The sequence below is a fragment of the Gekko japonicus genome, unplaced genomic scaffold (genome assembly GCF_001447785.1).
Source record: "Gekko japonicus isolate JY-2015 unplaced genomic scaffold, Gekko_japonicus_V1.1 scaffold221, whole genome shotgun sequence".
NCBI classification, from domain to species: Eukaryota; Metazoa; Chordata; class Lepidosauria; order Squamata; family Gekkonidae; genus Gekko; species Gekko japonicus.
Genome location: NW_015170281.1, coordinates 777,596 through 793,158, shown reverse-complemented (window position 1 = coordinate 793,158; position 15,563 = coordinate 777,596). Strand labels below are relative to the sequence as shown.

General features: G+C 41.3%; 1 protein-coding gene across 5 annotated transcripts in view; it reads right to left on the bottom strand.

The window, feature by feature from the left end:
* Positions 1 to 1,557: 1,557 nt before the first annotated feature.
* TLE4 (transducin like enhancer of split 4) overlaps positions 1,558 to 15,563 on the bottom strand; it is a 193,655-nt gene continuing 179,649 nt past the window's right edge. For all 5 annotated transcript variants that reach the window (XM_015417784.1, XM_015417785.1, XM_015417786.1 and 2 more), the window contains 9 exons: positions 14,330 to 14,523; positions 13,179 to 13,255; positions 11,160 to 11,409; positions 9,207 to 9,454; positions 8,147 to 8,294; positions 7,441 to 7,591; positions 7,108 to 7,184; positions 3,157 to 3,586; positions 1,558 to 2,295 (listed from right to left, as the gene is read on the bottom strand). In XM_015417784.1, the coding sequence (XP_015273270.1) occupies positions 3,479 to 3,586; positions 7,108 to 7,184; positions 7,441 to 7,591; positions 8,147 to 8,294; positions 9,207 to 9,454; positions 11,160 to 11,409; positions 13,179 to 13,255; positions 14,330 to 14,523 (1,253 nt within the window). In that variant the 3' untranslated portion in view covers positions 1,558 to 2,295; positions 3,157 to 3,478. The remainder of the gene's footprint in view (positions 2,296 to 3,156; positions 3,587 to 7,107; positions 7,185 to 7,440; positions 7,592 to 8,146; positions 8,295 to 9,206; positions 9,455 to 11,159; positions 11,410 to 13,178; positions 13,256 to 14,329; positions 14,524 to 15,563) is intronic.

Here is a 15,563-nt window from a genome sequence, read left to right as displayed (position 1 = left end):
ACAGCCTGTTAAGAAAAGATCCGGGGCCCAACATCTGGCGGCCACAATGTCCCTGGCCGCCCCCCTTGATGGTGAATGGCAAGCAACATTTTGAAGTCTCTCAAATCTTGGACTCAAAGAAGAATTGGGGCCATCTGTATTATCTCATTGAATAGGTGGACTTTGAGCCGGAGCATCTGGAGTGGGTGGCGGCCTCTGACATTCATGCCCCACGGCTCCTCCATGATTTTCACTTATGATTCCCTGAGAAACCGGGTGGAGGGGGGCCCTCGGGGGGGGGTAGGATGTCAGCTAAGGCTGCCATGATTTGGAGTGTGAGGGTTGCGCTCCTTATCTCCCTCTTCCCATCCCCCTCTTCCCTCGGCTGCACACTGTTATCTGTCTAGTGTCCTTGAAGGCTTTACTCTGCCTGCTCCTAGTTACCCGCTGGGAATGTAACCGTTGCTTTTTGCCCATGTCTTCAGGTGCCTGCCTATTGGCTTTACTGTATCAGGGGCTCATGTATGAAGGGGGTATATCTGAGGGTTCAAATCATTAGCCCGCCATTCCTGACACAAGTGTTCATGGTGTCCTGAGTACTAGCTCTCAATAAACTGAAATTTCTGAAGGAATGTTGTTGAGTCTCTTGACTGGGAAGCCTGACACCTGCTTCCCTAGGCTGTTCATAAAATGAAAGAGAAAGAGAGATGAAGTCCAAGGACATATCTACTCTACAAATCCTATATCAGTTTTATTTCCCACTAAACTATGACTATTCCTGGGAATTACAGTTTGTCAAGAACGCTGAGAATTCTCTGATAGACACTTCTAGTCACCTCCCCCAAAATATAGAACTACAATTCCCAGTGTGTCCTGAGGGAAAAAAGAGTATGACTACTTTAAATACGAAGACAAGATAGATCCTGATAAAGACACATGAGTGAAGGAGATGAGTCCTGCAACGGAAGTCTTACTTGGCTCTAACAAAGAGGCAAAGAGTGCACTTATTGTGCCCATACACTGGGGTCCCCAATATAGTGTCCGTGGGTGCCATGGCACTCGCCGACAACTTTCCTGGTGCTCACCAAATGTTTTTAGAAAGTAAGTGGGGCCAGGTGGAGCTTTCACTCAGCAAGGCTTTTGATTGGCTGTGAAGATTTTTTTTTTAAATTGCTTTGTTGGTAGCTGCCATCACATCTCAGGGATCAGTTACTGTGTGACTGCAGGTAAGCTGAGACAGCCACTATGCAGCTGGTTCCACCTCCTGCAGCAGCCATTCTGTGGATGTGCCCACAACGCTGTGCTAGTACTCCAAATGTGCCTGCCGGTTCAAAAAGGTTGGGAAGCCCTGCCACACATGGTTTCTATGAACAAAGCTAGCTGAGAACATACACATGGATGAAAAAGTGCCCTTTACTCACATATTGTTCACTCTGAAGTTTGAAATGGCCTTTACTTCTGTAATGCAAATGGGAGGGAAAAAATAAGGAAAACAACATCTTACAAGTTACTTATGTTTAATGCTTAAAAGTTTGAATGCACAAACAATAATCTACCATTATAGAAGTACTTGTGGTCAATACAATGCATTAGAACTATGTACAATGACACAGTTTAGTATCAAAATCTTTCTACACTGTAGAGTATTACGAAACTGTTAATGACATCAAACACTGAGCACTTAAAACACAATTTTTTTTGCTACCACATTTGGAACTTCAATGAACAGTCCATTTCAACTTGCAGCATTAACCCATTTCTAGTATGAAATTAAGTAATTTTCTACTTACACAATAAAGGTTTATCTACACAGTTCTTTTGATTTTGATCCATAGCAGCAAAGGCACTGTACATCAGCAGATCCACAGACTTAAAGATTTTTTTTTAAAGCATTAAAAAAAATATGTCACAGGTCATAGTTTAACAGCAACAACAACAACATAAAAAGATAACACAATGTTTCTGGCACAATGGCTCAGCCTGCGTCCGTTTCAGGGACGATCAACTAAGACTTGGATAGAACTGGCGGTAAATAAAGCAAGTCCTTCTCCCAAGTGAAAATCCATTCTGTTCCGCACTTCAGAATGAGTGCTCTTCTAAATCCTACCTCTAAGGTCCCCGCTTTTATAGTTTGTACACTTGTAGAAATCCATTCCCTTCTCAGTGCCATTTCCAATGAATATATCAAATATTTTTCTGTACTCTTTGTAACTGCAAAATTGCCCAAAGACACACATCTCCCTTTTCAAAGAAATGTGGCAAAAATGTCCAGGAGGGATGAAGGTGATTCTTTGAGACAGGTTATTGTACTTCTTGCTGAAACACACAAAAGAGAAGTGATATTAAAAAACCTGAACCACACACTGTATTTAAAGGTCTCAAAAGCATAACATTGTATGTAGCTCTGTTTACAAACCATGTAAAATGGCAGATTATTATAGAAGCGAAGAACACTATTGTTTGGGAGACAAGTATTTGGTGTCTTCTTTAAATGCATTTAAGTCTGACTGTGAATTAGGCAACTATTAAACTTGCCACTGACAGTTAACGGCATTTGCCCCCAAACATGGGATTCTATAGATGGAATGGGCAAGATCTTGCATCCTCATCGTGCTTTAGCTTCATTTTCCAAGGAGGTTGCTCAGCCAAGCAATGGATTTGTACAGTAATGACTTATAATTTGTAAAACAGGAGCAGTTCATAACACAAGTGGCTAATAGTGTAACAGCAGAAAATGTTTACTGTTTTTGTTTTTCCTTTGACTTTCCATTTACCCCCATGGGTGCTAACACTAAGCATAATCTCCTCCCTGAGAGATGTTTATATGAGTGGGGCCTATCAGTGCTGGACATTACATGTGTAGGTCCTGCACATTTTTTGTCCACCTGTAGATACTTGGGAGGCCCCAGAAGCCAGGCAGGCCTAGTGAATGAAGTGAGAGATTATCTTCTTCTACCATGTACAGTCTTTGTACTTCTATAAGCTCATTCAAATCAGGCTGTTGCCTCTGACAGTACTTATGCATTATTTCGCAAACAGTGCCAGTTAATGAAGAACTCATTTGTGATCAGAGCTGCTAAACAGCCAAAGTCCCCCCCCTTAGTAATACATTGTGATTTTCCTTCTTTTCCCACAACCACCCACGCCCCAACAATATAAATATAAAAACAAACGCACCTTTAAATCCAAGGCAGAAGCAGATTACTTTATTTAGTCAGTTCCTTGTTAGAAAGTTTTCTTTTAAACAAAATAAATACATTACAGCTATAATACACAGTTAAAAGAGTCAGTTCCCTGTTAAGTATGCTTATTCCATCTTCTTCCAAGTAGATTGCTGGAGATTTGGTATTATAGGTTCTTAAAGAGTATTTGCTACTAAATAGCAAGTTTGGTGGGGAAAATTCCAGGTTTTTGATGAACATTTTCAGTCCTCGGTTTGTGGAGAGAAAGAAAAAAGTAATATACAACAAAGTGCTACAAGGAGGAGTACGATTTGTCTCTAATAAATAACTTCATAGACTGTAGCTTTCTTGTCCCCAGAGCCAGTGACAATGTATTTGTCATCCACAGAGATATCGCAGCTAAGCACAGAAGAGGACTCTTTGGACTAAAGAATCAGAAGGGGGGGGGGAGAACAGAGAGAAAGGAGAGTGTTACTAACCATTCCTTGTACCAAACAGTTCCAATATTTCAACCTTTGTACAAATACTGAAATCTAAGATGGTTAAGCCACATTCTTTAATTTTTTCATCTCTATATCCTCTTCCATAACTGTGTTGTGACCCCATTCTGTAGACTGTAATGGAACTGCTTGTCTAAGTACAGTTCCATATATACCAACCCCCCCCCCCCATCAGCTGCATACTAGTACAACATGGAACAGCTCAAAAGTGATTTTGAGATACTTATATTCAGGAAACACAATGAAAGCAATCAGGGCTAATGACCGCACAATAAAAACTGGACAGGAACACAGGGGAAAAAGTGTGAAAACATCTCTAACTCAAGAGGAGGCTGATGCATGATGGCTGAGAGAAGTTCTAGAAGATTTCACAACTGGCACATGTAGTTTCCAATATAAGCCTGCATAGAGGCCACAAAAAGTAGTAAGGGAGACCCAACTGGAAAGAGGACTACATTGGTTTAAGGTAAAGGTAAAGGTTCCCTTGCTCGAAAGCCAGTTGAGTCCGACTCTAGGTTGCGGTGCTCATCTCCGTTTCAAAGCCGAAGAGCCAGCGCTGTCTGAAGACGTTTCCGTGGTCATGTGGCCGGCATGACTAAACACCAAGGCGCACGGAATGCTGTTACCTTCCCACCGAAGTGGTACCTATTTATCTACTTGCAATTTCTTGCTTTCGAACTGCTAGGTTGGCAGGAGCTGGAACTAGAGATGGGAGCTCACTCCGTCATGCAGCAACTCGGGTCTTAAACTGCTGAACTAACGACCTTCCACAGCCTGCAGGTCAGCGTCTTAACCACTTGAGCCATTGGTTTACAGGTGACCTAATTATTATTGTTACTTTTGACTTGGTTCAGAGTCTCATGGATTTCTCACATATTATGTTTGGCATGAAAAGTACAAATTCCTCTAGATATTGCTCTTTAATGTGTCTATATCCCAACAGAAAGTTTACCATTCTACAAAGATTCTATCTGGTTAGATTCTCTCCAAATTTTATAAATAAGACATGTGAGAAAGGCTTAGTAACATTATAACTCTTGGCTAGGTGCTAGAACAGGGAATTGATTTGGCGTAAAGCTAGAACCCTCAGAAGTAGAGGTGTGCATTCGGCATAAACTGAGTCGAAAAAATACCTGGAAAATACTGGCAATTTTTAAAGTTAGTTACTGAATGGGGCTGCATTTTGGCTATCCAAAATGACCAAGCCCTGAAAGCCCCCAAAATATTCAGGATTTTTGTGGTCACCAGATAGCTGAACCCAAAGAGCATTTAAAGGGCTTGTGGTCCCTTTAAATGCCTTCTCCAAGCTGTGTGACTCTGTGGTGAGTTCAACCAGAAGGCGTTTAAAGGGCTCACAGTCCCTTTAAACGCCTTCCTGGTGAACTCACTGCTTGGAGGTGTTTAAAGGGACTGTGAACCCTTTAAATGCCTCCCCCCCCTTACATTAACAGCAAAATAGGATGGGGGCACCTTCTTTGGGTGCTGACAGAATTGGACCCCCTGGTCCAATATTTTTAAAACTTGGGTGCGTGTGTGTGTGAGGGCAGTCACCAGCAGCTATGATGCAAATATGGTGCCTCTACCTAAAACAAAACAGCCCCCCCGGAGCCACAGATACCCTCGGATCGATTGTCCATTATAGCCTATGGGGACCATTGACTATAATGGTCCCCATAGGGTATAATGGAACGAAAAAAATTCAGCTTTCCCAAATATTTACCAAATCTGAACAACATACTGGTATTGGGATTTGGGAATATTGTGAGATACCAATATTTTGGGGTTCAATATACACAACCCCCAAAATACCAGGGTTTTTTGCACACCCCTACTCAGAGGTTAAGGAGCTACTCAGAGGTTAAGGTTAAGGAGCTGCGGTGGCTCAAGTGGTTAAGACGCTGAACTGCAGGCTGTGGAAGGTCAGTAGTTCAGCAGTTCAAGACCCGGGTGCCGCATGATGGGGTGAGCTCCCATCTCTAGTTCCAGCTCCTGCCAACCTAGCAGTTCAAAAGCAAGAAATTGCAAGTAGATAAATAGGGACCACTTCAGTGGGAAGGTAACAGCGTTCCGTGCGCCTCGGTGTTTAGTCATGCCGGCCACATGACCACGGAAACGTCTTCGGACAGCGCTGGCTCTTCGGCTTTGAAACGGAGATGAGCACCGCAACCTAGAGTCAGATTCGACTGGCTTTCAAGCAAGGGAACCTTTACCTTTACCTTTTACTCAGAGGTTGATGAAGTTTTTAAATATTCTCTAAAAATCCCGAAGAATAAATATTGCAAAACTACTTGGCGAAAGATTCAGTTAAAGATTACAACACTGATATGTTACGTTGTCACTTTTCATGGCAAGCTGCAGGCCATTTGTAACTTTTTGCAGCCTTCCTAACAGATCAGCTGGTTGGTCTGACACCCAGGGAGGCGCTGTCGTACTATCATTCCCCAAACTCACTCACTTCAAACTGAATCAAACCCAAGCAACAAACATACTGTGGAAAAAGATGGTTGAAACATGAAGGCTTACAGTCAAGATCTCCAACCATAGTAATTTTTCCCCTCCCAACTCCTATAATTGGCTGTTAGAGAAGGCTTGTTTTAACTAAGACTGCTGAGTATCCTACATTTCTCCTGTATTCTTCCTCAAAGGAGCATGGGGGGGGGGGAGAGTATATGAATGCATCTCCATTTTATCTTCACAATAACCTTGGGAGTAGAAGACTGGCCCAAGGTCTCCCAGGGAACTTCATGATGATAGAGATCTGAGCATAGTTGAAATACATCACTCTTAACTGCAGCATCATTTCACTGTTCCTAATAGCACCGTATGCATGTAGTATCTAAATAAACATCTATGTGAGCCAAGGAGCTGTGATAATATACAACTTCCTGCCACATCTACATGTCAGGGTAACACAAGTGCATTAAGAATTTAAACACTTGTTTCTTTGATATGGGCCTAGCTAGGCCTGCACACGTTAAGTTAATTAAAATCTTTGCTTGTAGGTCCACTGCATTTCCCTCCATTATTTGAAGATACTACTAGATTATTTTTAATGTATAATCATATTTTTATTGCATAGCTCTTTTATTTCATAAAGCCACTTTAAAAGCCTGTACTGGCTGAAGAGTGCAAGATATGCATTTTAAATATAAATAATCACAGAACTGAGAACAAAAATCTCAACTGTAGTTGTTTATTTTTAAATAAACATGGCACTTTATGCATAAACTTGTGAAACTGGGACACATGTGCCACCCCACGTGGAAAACCAGATAGGCAGTGTTTTGAGAGATGGCATTTCTGAGGCACAAACTTATGTTTGTGGCACATAGAGGTGTAGATTACACAGGCTGACCTACAGGAAAGGCTGGTGATGGGTGCATCTGCTCTGAGGTGTGTTGGAAGGGGTGGGGGAGCAGGTAATGTTTGGTTTCCCCTGATTTTACCTGAAATATACTTGCTCCGTAAGGTGTTCTCCATGCATTCAGAAGATTATCTTTTCCAGTGCTTACAAACCATTTTCCTGAAATCAGATATTACAATTAGAAGCTGTTGGAAAATAGAGTCATTTTAATATCCTCAAACTATATCCTCTCTATTCCCCTTCTTAGTGAAAACCACAACACGCACCAGAATTCTTTACCAAAATGTGAGGGATTAAAATTCAATCATGCCCATAAAATCATACTACATCTGACACCTGGTTCCCCCTTCCCTGTTTTCAGATGATGTGTGTTTGGCAAATAGAAGAAACTACTAGCATATATTCAACTGCTTACCGCAATGAGCAAATTTCAGAGACAACACACAACTCTCATGAAGATGCAATTGATACTTGTCCGGTTTAGTGACATGCAGGACCTCAACATTGCTGTTCTCCATCCCTACAGCCAACCATTCTCCAGTTGGGCAATAACCCAATGAAAAGATCTGAAACATAAAAAAGCCCATAGCTTGATGGTTGAAAGGTGGACATAGGATGCTTTCTAAAAAGACTGTTTTGGTTCCACTGGAAACAATGAACATGTTTTTGTCTACCACACAGCGTTTTTTACAATGCAAATCAGACTGCTAAAGTACATTAAGATGCAGCAGCTCACGTAAACAAAACAAATCAATTAATGGTATTTAACATAAGGTAGTAATCAAGATCTCAAATTTATTTCTGAGTTGGGCTAAATTAGATGTTTTTAAAACATGACCTTGGAGAAAGATCTACAGAAAGGACAACACCACCAAGAGGAGCCATTTAGTCTGGTGACCATATTATATTAATAAGACTCTCTGCTCCTTGTAGTGGTGGGGGGGAAAGACTTGGGTCAACCCAAGCATATGAGGCTTTTGGGTGGGGATGTGGAGAGAGATTTTTCTACCCAATGAACACCAGTGAAGAAAACAAAGGAAAGATTCTTCTGTGGGTGCCCTTCAAGACAGCTTTGAAAACATCTTTATATTTTTATAAAAAGTAAATAAAAGAGAGAGCACCTGTGATGTGAAGTCATGCTGCTGTAGTTGTCTTCCTTCCCTCAGATCCCAGGATCTCACTGTATTGTCCAGGCCTCCTGTCCAGAGCTTAGTGCCATCATTAGAAATGTCAATGCAGCTCGCTCCATCTGTATGGCCCTGGAATTGTCTGAAAATGTCAAGGGAGGAGAAGAGTGAAATACGGAGCAAGCACATGTGCTTTGGGAATATGTCTGTTTTGAGATGTGAGTTTCAAAGTGCTTCAAGTGTTTTTTAAGTGTGGAAGGTGTTCTGAAATCAAAACACAGGTGAGAAGGTAGAGAACCAACCCATTTTCTGTTTGCTGGAAACAAGCTTTTGAATTACAATGAACTCTTCTTCACAAGCTTAAGTATCTTCCTTAAGGACATTTAGCACACTGTCCTAAATTTACCATCATCTTATAGCAACTTCAGTGCAGAGCAGTCTGCACAGGATTATTAGCTGATGACGTTCCAAATATTCATGTACAATTACTCTTTAGATTCTGTACATGTTATTAGTTTCAGCTTAGTTATCCTTTCACTGGCGGTAACTGCAAACCAATGTGTACCTAAGAATTCCCAGCATGAAGCTGCTCAAAATCTTATCTGTATTTAATTAGGTTTAAAGCCTGGTGACCTATCCACAGGTCCCAGAAGCAAGTTATACACTTTTTCCTTCTTTTTAGAAAACGGTATTCTTTCCCCCCAAAAGACTCATAATGCAACAACAGTGGCGAAACAGGGTAGGAAGATATAAGGCCACAAATGACTATGGATAATAATTCAAAGTCACTCATCATTGCAATGGTTCCCATTTGGAGGATTACAGCTAATCAGGAAATTGTCTCTTGATAGAATGGAAAGACTCCAAGCGTATAACAGATCATAAAAATGTATACGAAATGTTACATGCAGGCACACAATTTTTTATCAGGCTCTTTAGGTTCTGGCTGCTTTTTATGTATGGCTCTACCGATGTGACACCACACAGGCAAATACAGGTTATATTCATCACAGACATTCATCACAGCCTGACAATCCAAGCTTGGGTGACCTACCTGACTAGAGTCTGATTGTGCAGATCCCACACGGCGATGTTCCCATCACTGCAGCAAGAGAAGCAGACCTTGGAGTCAGGGCTGATTGCTAGAGCATAGCAGGCAGGAGCCGAGGATGTCAGTTCCGCTTTGATACGTGGAGTTGGAGCTGCCAGGTCCCAAATGGATAACGTGCTGGCTTCCCCACCGACAATCAGGGTGCGGCCGTCTGGGAGCAATCTGCAGGAGCGGATGTAGTTATCTCTGTTCTGTGGAGACAGAATCCATCAAGAGATTATTCATGAGGAAAGGAAAACAGCATTAACATGAGAGCAGAAATCCATAAAAGTATTGTATTCCCTCTTGGCTTTAATGAGCCATTTATACTTATGACAATGATAAAGTGGATTAATGCCAGAAAATTACACGACATTAGGGAAGTACTTAAACTTGATCTACAAAATTCAGCAGTGAGAGATATTTAATCTTAATTAGCATCAAAACGCACAAACCCGCGCCCAGCCCCAAACAGTTCAAAGCTCGTGTAGTTGAACGCTTATGAGGCTGGCTACATCGAAAAACAAAAACACAGAGCCCACTGCTTTGATTCTGCTTTTTAACCCCTCGAAGGAGATTAATACAGCTCTCAGCATACAATCACTTCGTAAATTCTGCTGCCAATGCCAAGGAAAATTCTGAGCATTCAGACTGAAATCTGGCAAGCATTTTTCCTTTATAGTATTTTATTACCCACAGATTAACAGCCAAACCACTCCACTGGCAACAGCAGAAGACATCATACCACAGGGCAAATGACACAGGAGAAAAGTTCCTAATAAATGGTGGGTTGGCATACATAAATAATTCGTACGTTCCTATATAATACCTTTAGGGAGATTTTTGCTGTGTCATATGCTGGGATGGGAGGAAAGTGAATCAGGCTTTAGGCACTCATACTAGAATAGGATGGGATGTAGTGTTAGAGCTGGAGGAACATACTGGCCATAACACACCTTTAAACCGAAAAGTACTGGGTTTAAATCTTATCTCTGCTGTGAAGTGATTAGTAGATCTTATGGAAGCCATTACAATTAGCTTGGGCACCCCACCACCAATATGAGGAAATATAATTCTGACCTCCTTTACAGGACTGTTGCAATTATAACTGAAATAATGTATATGAAGTTCCTTTAAAGTGTTTTTTTTTTTAAGACTCAGCATTATCATCATCCTTGGAACATGCACATCATTACAGGATTATTGCTAAGGTCTTCCCTATCCTCTAAGGCTGAAAAGAGTTCCATGATTATTAAGATGTTGCAGAGAGAGAGAGAGACAGAGATCACAACATGATTCTGTGGCTCCCAGAAGCTTACTCAATGAGAGACTGGAATATCAAGAACAAGTTTGTCAACACTAGTTAAGCCAATACATTTAAGTTACTGTAGCCTCATTGAGTTAATGGAAATACTGTCATGAATCCAAATGTTCCAAGCTTGATGAAAACTTCTGTAGAGTACTTGCCTGCCTTTAAATGGTACAGATTTTTTATTCAGGCAACAATTTCAATCTCTATCGCAGTATGTTTTTCCCCCCTCTTGGCTACACACAAAACTAAACTTTTTTTTTTTTTGCTTTAAAAGCACATTAAAGTATATTGCCTAAACTGAGAGATTCACAAACTATGCCATCAGTGCTGAAACCTCTTATCAAAAAGGACAGGTCCCAATGAAACCCAATTAAATTAAATCCCACAGTTTAAAATATGTGATTAATGGGTTAAGCAGTTGATAAAATGGAATAATAAATGCTTTTTAAGCTCTGCTGGAAAACAAACAAACAATACTATACATAGAAACATGAAAATGGGCAGTTCATTTACAGCTTCTATAACCACCAATGATTATGCCCTTCTATGGCTGTCTTGTCAACATCACACTTTCTACCCTGCCCTGAACATGCATTTTTACTCACCAGACAATCCAGCTGAGACACAGGACTTTTGTTCCCTGGATGGCTGATATCCCAGACTTTGACACAGCCTTTCCCACCAGTATACACATGTCTTGTAGGATTGCTGATGGTCACTGCACATACCACTTCCCCATGGTTCAAGGTGTTAATCTGCCGAGCATGGCGTGGGATGCCTGGCCCGATAAGGGCATCCGGAGGGAAAGGAACAGGCTGCATTTGACCATCAGCACTGACGTGAAACGAGTAAGCTCTGGGGGAGTGGTGGGAAGAGAGAAAAACATTCTAATTAGTCACGATGAACAAAACTGCATCAAGTATAAAGGACACTCTCAAAAAAACTTCCACAGTATAACTTGTCTAGTTACATGCCAGGTTTTTATAGTCCTGCGTTTACTGTTTGATACAAGCACCAAGGAATTACATTGGTTTCAGCACCAATGCCAAAATGACAGACCAATCAATGCTGAACTGACATGGCAACAGTTAGCCTCACCGGGAAGAATATGTTGTATGAGACTGCCAGCTTGGCCATTTGTGAATAACCTATCAACAACTTCATCTCAAACACCCTGCTAGGGAGAACACTTCAGTGATCAAAATTTTGTTCTAAAATGCGATGTGCTAGAGCACTTCTGTCACTGAACACAACTTTATTGGACACAGCTGGAGCACATTATATGGAAATATATGGTCATAGAAGCAAGAGAGAAACTAGCTGTTCTGTAGAAGTAGTACCCATGTGGAAAACTCACACAGGCCTCTGAAGATAGCTTACAAATCTCTTGGAAGAGAGCTTCACCTACTTTATTTGTGGCACTGAAGCTGATGACTGAGCAGCAAGTCTTATTTAAATACATGCTGGCATTTTTAAGCAGTACAAAATGGCATTTTCTCTGTTTTTTGTATATGCTTGCATATATTTAGGGCTTTGAACAGGCAAAGCCACATTGTAAAAGGTAAACTGGCATACTTCTATTAAATTGTATGAAATCATGCCAGAGAACAGCAAACTGAGGCTCTAGTTGATGGCCCGGAAGGTCATTCCTCTATTGGATCCTCTTCAGACTTCTTTGTATCTTGTGTAATAATTTTGAACAATAGTGAATAGAACTGCCTTCTCTCACCAACCCCCTCCAAAATTCTACTTAACCATTATAGACATAAGAACTCTGCTTTTATTGAACATAACTCTAGCTACCAGACATGTAAGATGGAAACAGCTAAAAATGAAACAAATCAAAAGTTCAAAATGTGTAGAAAGAAGAGAAATTAGTACTCTACCTCATGTTAAGTTTGTAAGAAGAAAAAAGATGAATAGTTATTAACGATTCTTGACAGCTTTGTGACTTTACATGTAAACTATTTATTTTTTTGTTTCCATAAAGGGAAGTGTAGTGCCACAAATGTCTTGGATCACTCTGTTATTTTCTCTTTGCTTAAAGAGAAGCGAGAGTGAAAACTTCTTTATATTAATTACGCAATTCCTTTCTTCCTTGCTCCCAGGGAGCCAAGCTTGTAACAGTATGTCACCTTTTCCGGTCAGCTCTATCAAGGATGTATTTGTACATTATGATACCATAATTCTTTTCAGTATTTTCAATCAAACAGAACATTTCAGTGTTCCTTCCTTTGCACAATGCTGTTTATGGAATCCAGTAAGTCTGCAATTGATTGCAGGGCTTATTTTGTGCACAAAGGAATTATTTTTAAACCAAGAGGCAGAATATAGAAGACATGCACACCAGAGAACCCGTTGCAATTTACATTTCTGTGCCAAGTCATGCAACCTTAGTCCAGCACGTCCAAGTGCAGAAGTATAACCCCATCCCCATGCCCTCTTTTATCCACAGCATCTGATACCCTTGGCGAACATTCACCTATGGGAAAAACTGCCAAATAGGCTTTTAAGATTAAAACAAGGATTAACCACCCTCTGCCATACATGGAATTCAGTATCGCAGAGGAAGGAAAATGAACAAAGCTTAATAATATGATAGAGTTGGTACGTTTAACACTCACGGTTTTCCTCCTGGGATGCCTGTCAGGTTTGGAGGGATGCCTGGGACTCGCATATGATGATGTGGATCGAAACCAACCTGAAGTTTTCGCAAAACAAAAAGAAGAAAGTTCACAGCATTACTGGAAAATGCTAACATTTCTACCTGCTCCTCTAAATGAGGGGCTTCAAAACTTCCCTCAAAAAATAAGAACAAAGATGGGTCCTGCTGAGGTCTACCTAGCCAAACACTCTGTTTCTAACAGTGCCTAGCCCTTTTTCCTCTCAAAGGTCTATAAGCAGTTTTTCCCTCTTGCATGTTCCAAGCATCTCAAATTTTAGAAGTACATTGCCTTTGGGATGCACACCTCCTTACAAGGCAACCTGCTCCCCACATACAACAGTTCAAATCCCTTAAAATATACGTGAACAGAGAGCATAATTGGCAATATCCATTTTTAAATTAAATCTGGGACCAAGCGCATAAAGAAATTGAAGGAATGTAACATCCTAAGATTACAGCATATAAAGTATCCAAGTGGCCAAAGAATAAAAAGTACAAAAGAACCTGATTGTTTTATGAACTTAAAAAAAGAGAAAGGCAACAGCATTCCCACAGTTGCAGTGTGCTGTAGTGCTATTCTCCTTCCTATCCTAACCAAAGAGCGATTCTTACAATGTGGCCCTTATGTGAAAAACAACTGAAAATGCTTTTTCATTGTGGTGTTTCCATTCAAGAAACACAAAGAACAAAAGTCTCTCACTATGTGGATTGTCTGTATTGCCTAAAGTATGGATCAGAGTTCCAAGGGCCAAATCCTGCCCCTTGAATACCTGTAAAGCTGACTCACTAGTTATCAACCTAAACAAACAATAGCCGCTGCAGCAACAGGACCCTGGAATTCCTTTACAGGGTCCCTTCTTCCATATATCTAACAGGTAACAGGGGCATGAAGCTTTCTACCCCAAAACACACATTCTTCTTAAAAGCATAGTGAGACCTGAATTCACGGGATTTACTAGAAGGACTCAAGAGGAAGCTGATGTCTCCATGGAAAACATTTCTTGCTCTCCACAGAAAGCATTTCTGGCTCTCTCATGCTTTGAACACTAACTTGAATGAAAATAAGACCTGCCCATTCAAAAACAAGAGTGAGAGAGCACAAGCGCTTACCACAGGAGACCTCCCATAAGCTGCAGCTGCTGCCGCCGCTGCAGCCGCTGCACTCATTTGAGGAGAGATGTTATGCAGGCCAGCATATGCAGCTCCAGGGCTAGTCAGCTCACCATTCATTCCAGCATGTGGTACTATTCCAAATGGTGCAGGGTAAGGACAAGGTACTGCCATGGGTGTTCTTAGGCCTGAAGCTATGAAGAAGGAGAAAACAGACTTTAAAAAATACCACACAAGGAATTTAACCAATAAGAGAATGTTATGAGAATGTCGTTGGGAAAGTAGCAAATGCTCAGTTTCAATAAAAAACAGTAATATACTTCAGCTGAACACCTATACTTCAGTGAAACCATTTCAGACCACTGCTGGAAAATTGTGTGGGAATGCTACCCATACTTACACTGTGGAGTATTCAAAAGAGGAAATTTCACCAGCAATCTGAACTGGAACAGTCCAGGAAAGACTGCGGCTTGGATCTACAGGTAATTTTCATGGACAGAAGGGATTTCCATCTGTAGTGTGTGATATTGTCACTGTTCCTCTCCCACTATAGGTGAAAATGCCTACTTAACATGCTACTTCTGAGGAACAGGGAACTCCCATGAACAGCATGAGGGGAGAGTCAATGTTTTTCAGCTCTGGCAAAGATAACCCCATGGATATCTTTTCACTGATCCAAGCCTGTACACCACATGCTGTTTCTGTTTGTTTAAATAATCTCTAACAGAAACAATCATTAGAGCTGACCATTCTATGTAGTGCACTTCTAATGTTCAACGTCCCCTTCAAGGACCACTGCCTTGTCGTGGGGAGGGGGCTTGCGTGGTTCGATGAGGCTGTGGGCTATGCCATGGAGGGCCACCCAAGAAGGACAGGTCACAGCAGAGAACTCAGACCAAGCGTGATCCACTGGAGAAGGAAATGGCAACCCACTCCAGTATCTTTGCCAAGAAAACCCCATGGACAGTATCAAAAGGCTAAAAGATATGACGTCGGAAGATGAGCCCCTCAGGTCAGAAGGTGTCCAATATGCTACTGGGGAAGAGCAGAGGGCAAGTACAAGTAACCCCAGAAAGAGTGAAGCGGCTGGGCCAAAGCCGAAAGGACGCTCAGTTGTGGATGTGTCTGATGGTGAAAGGAAAGTCCGATGCTGCATAGGAACCTGGAATGTAAGATCTATGAATCAAGGTAAGCTTGACGTGGTCAAAAATGACATGGCAAGACTGAACATCGA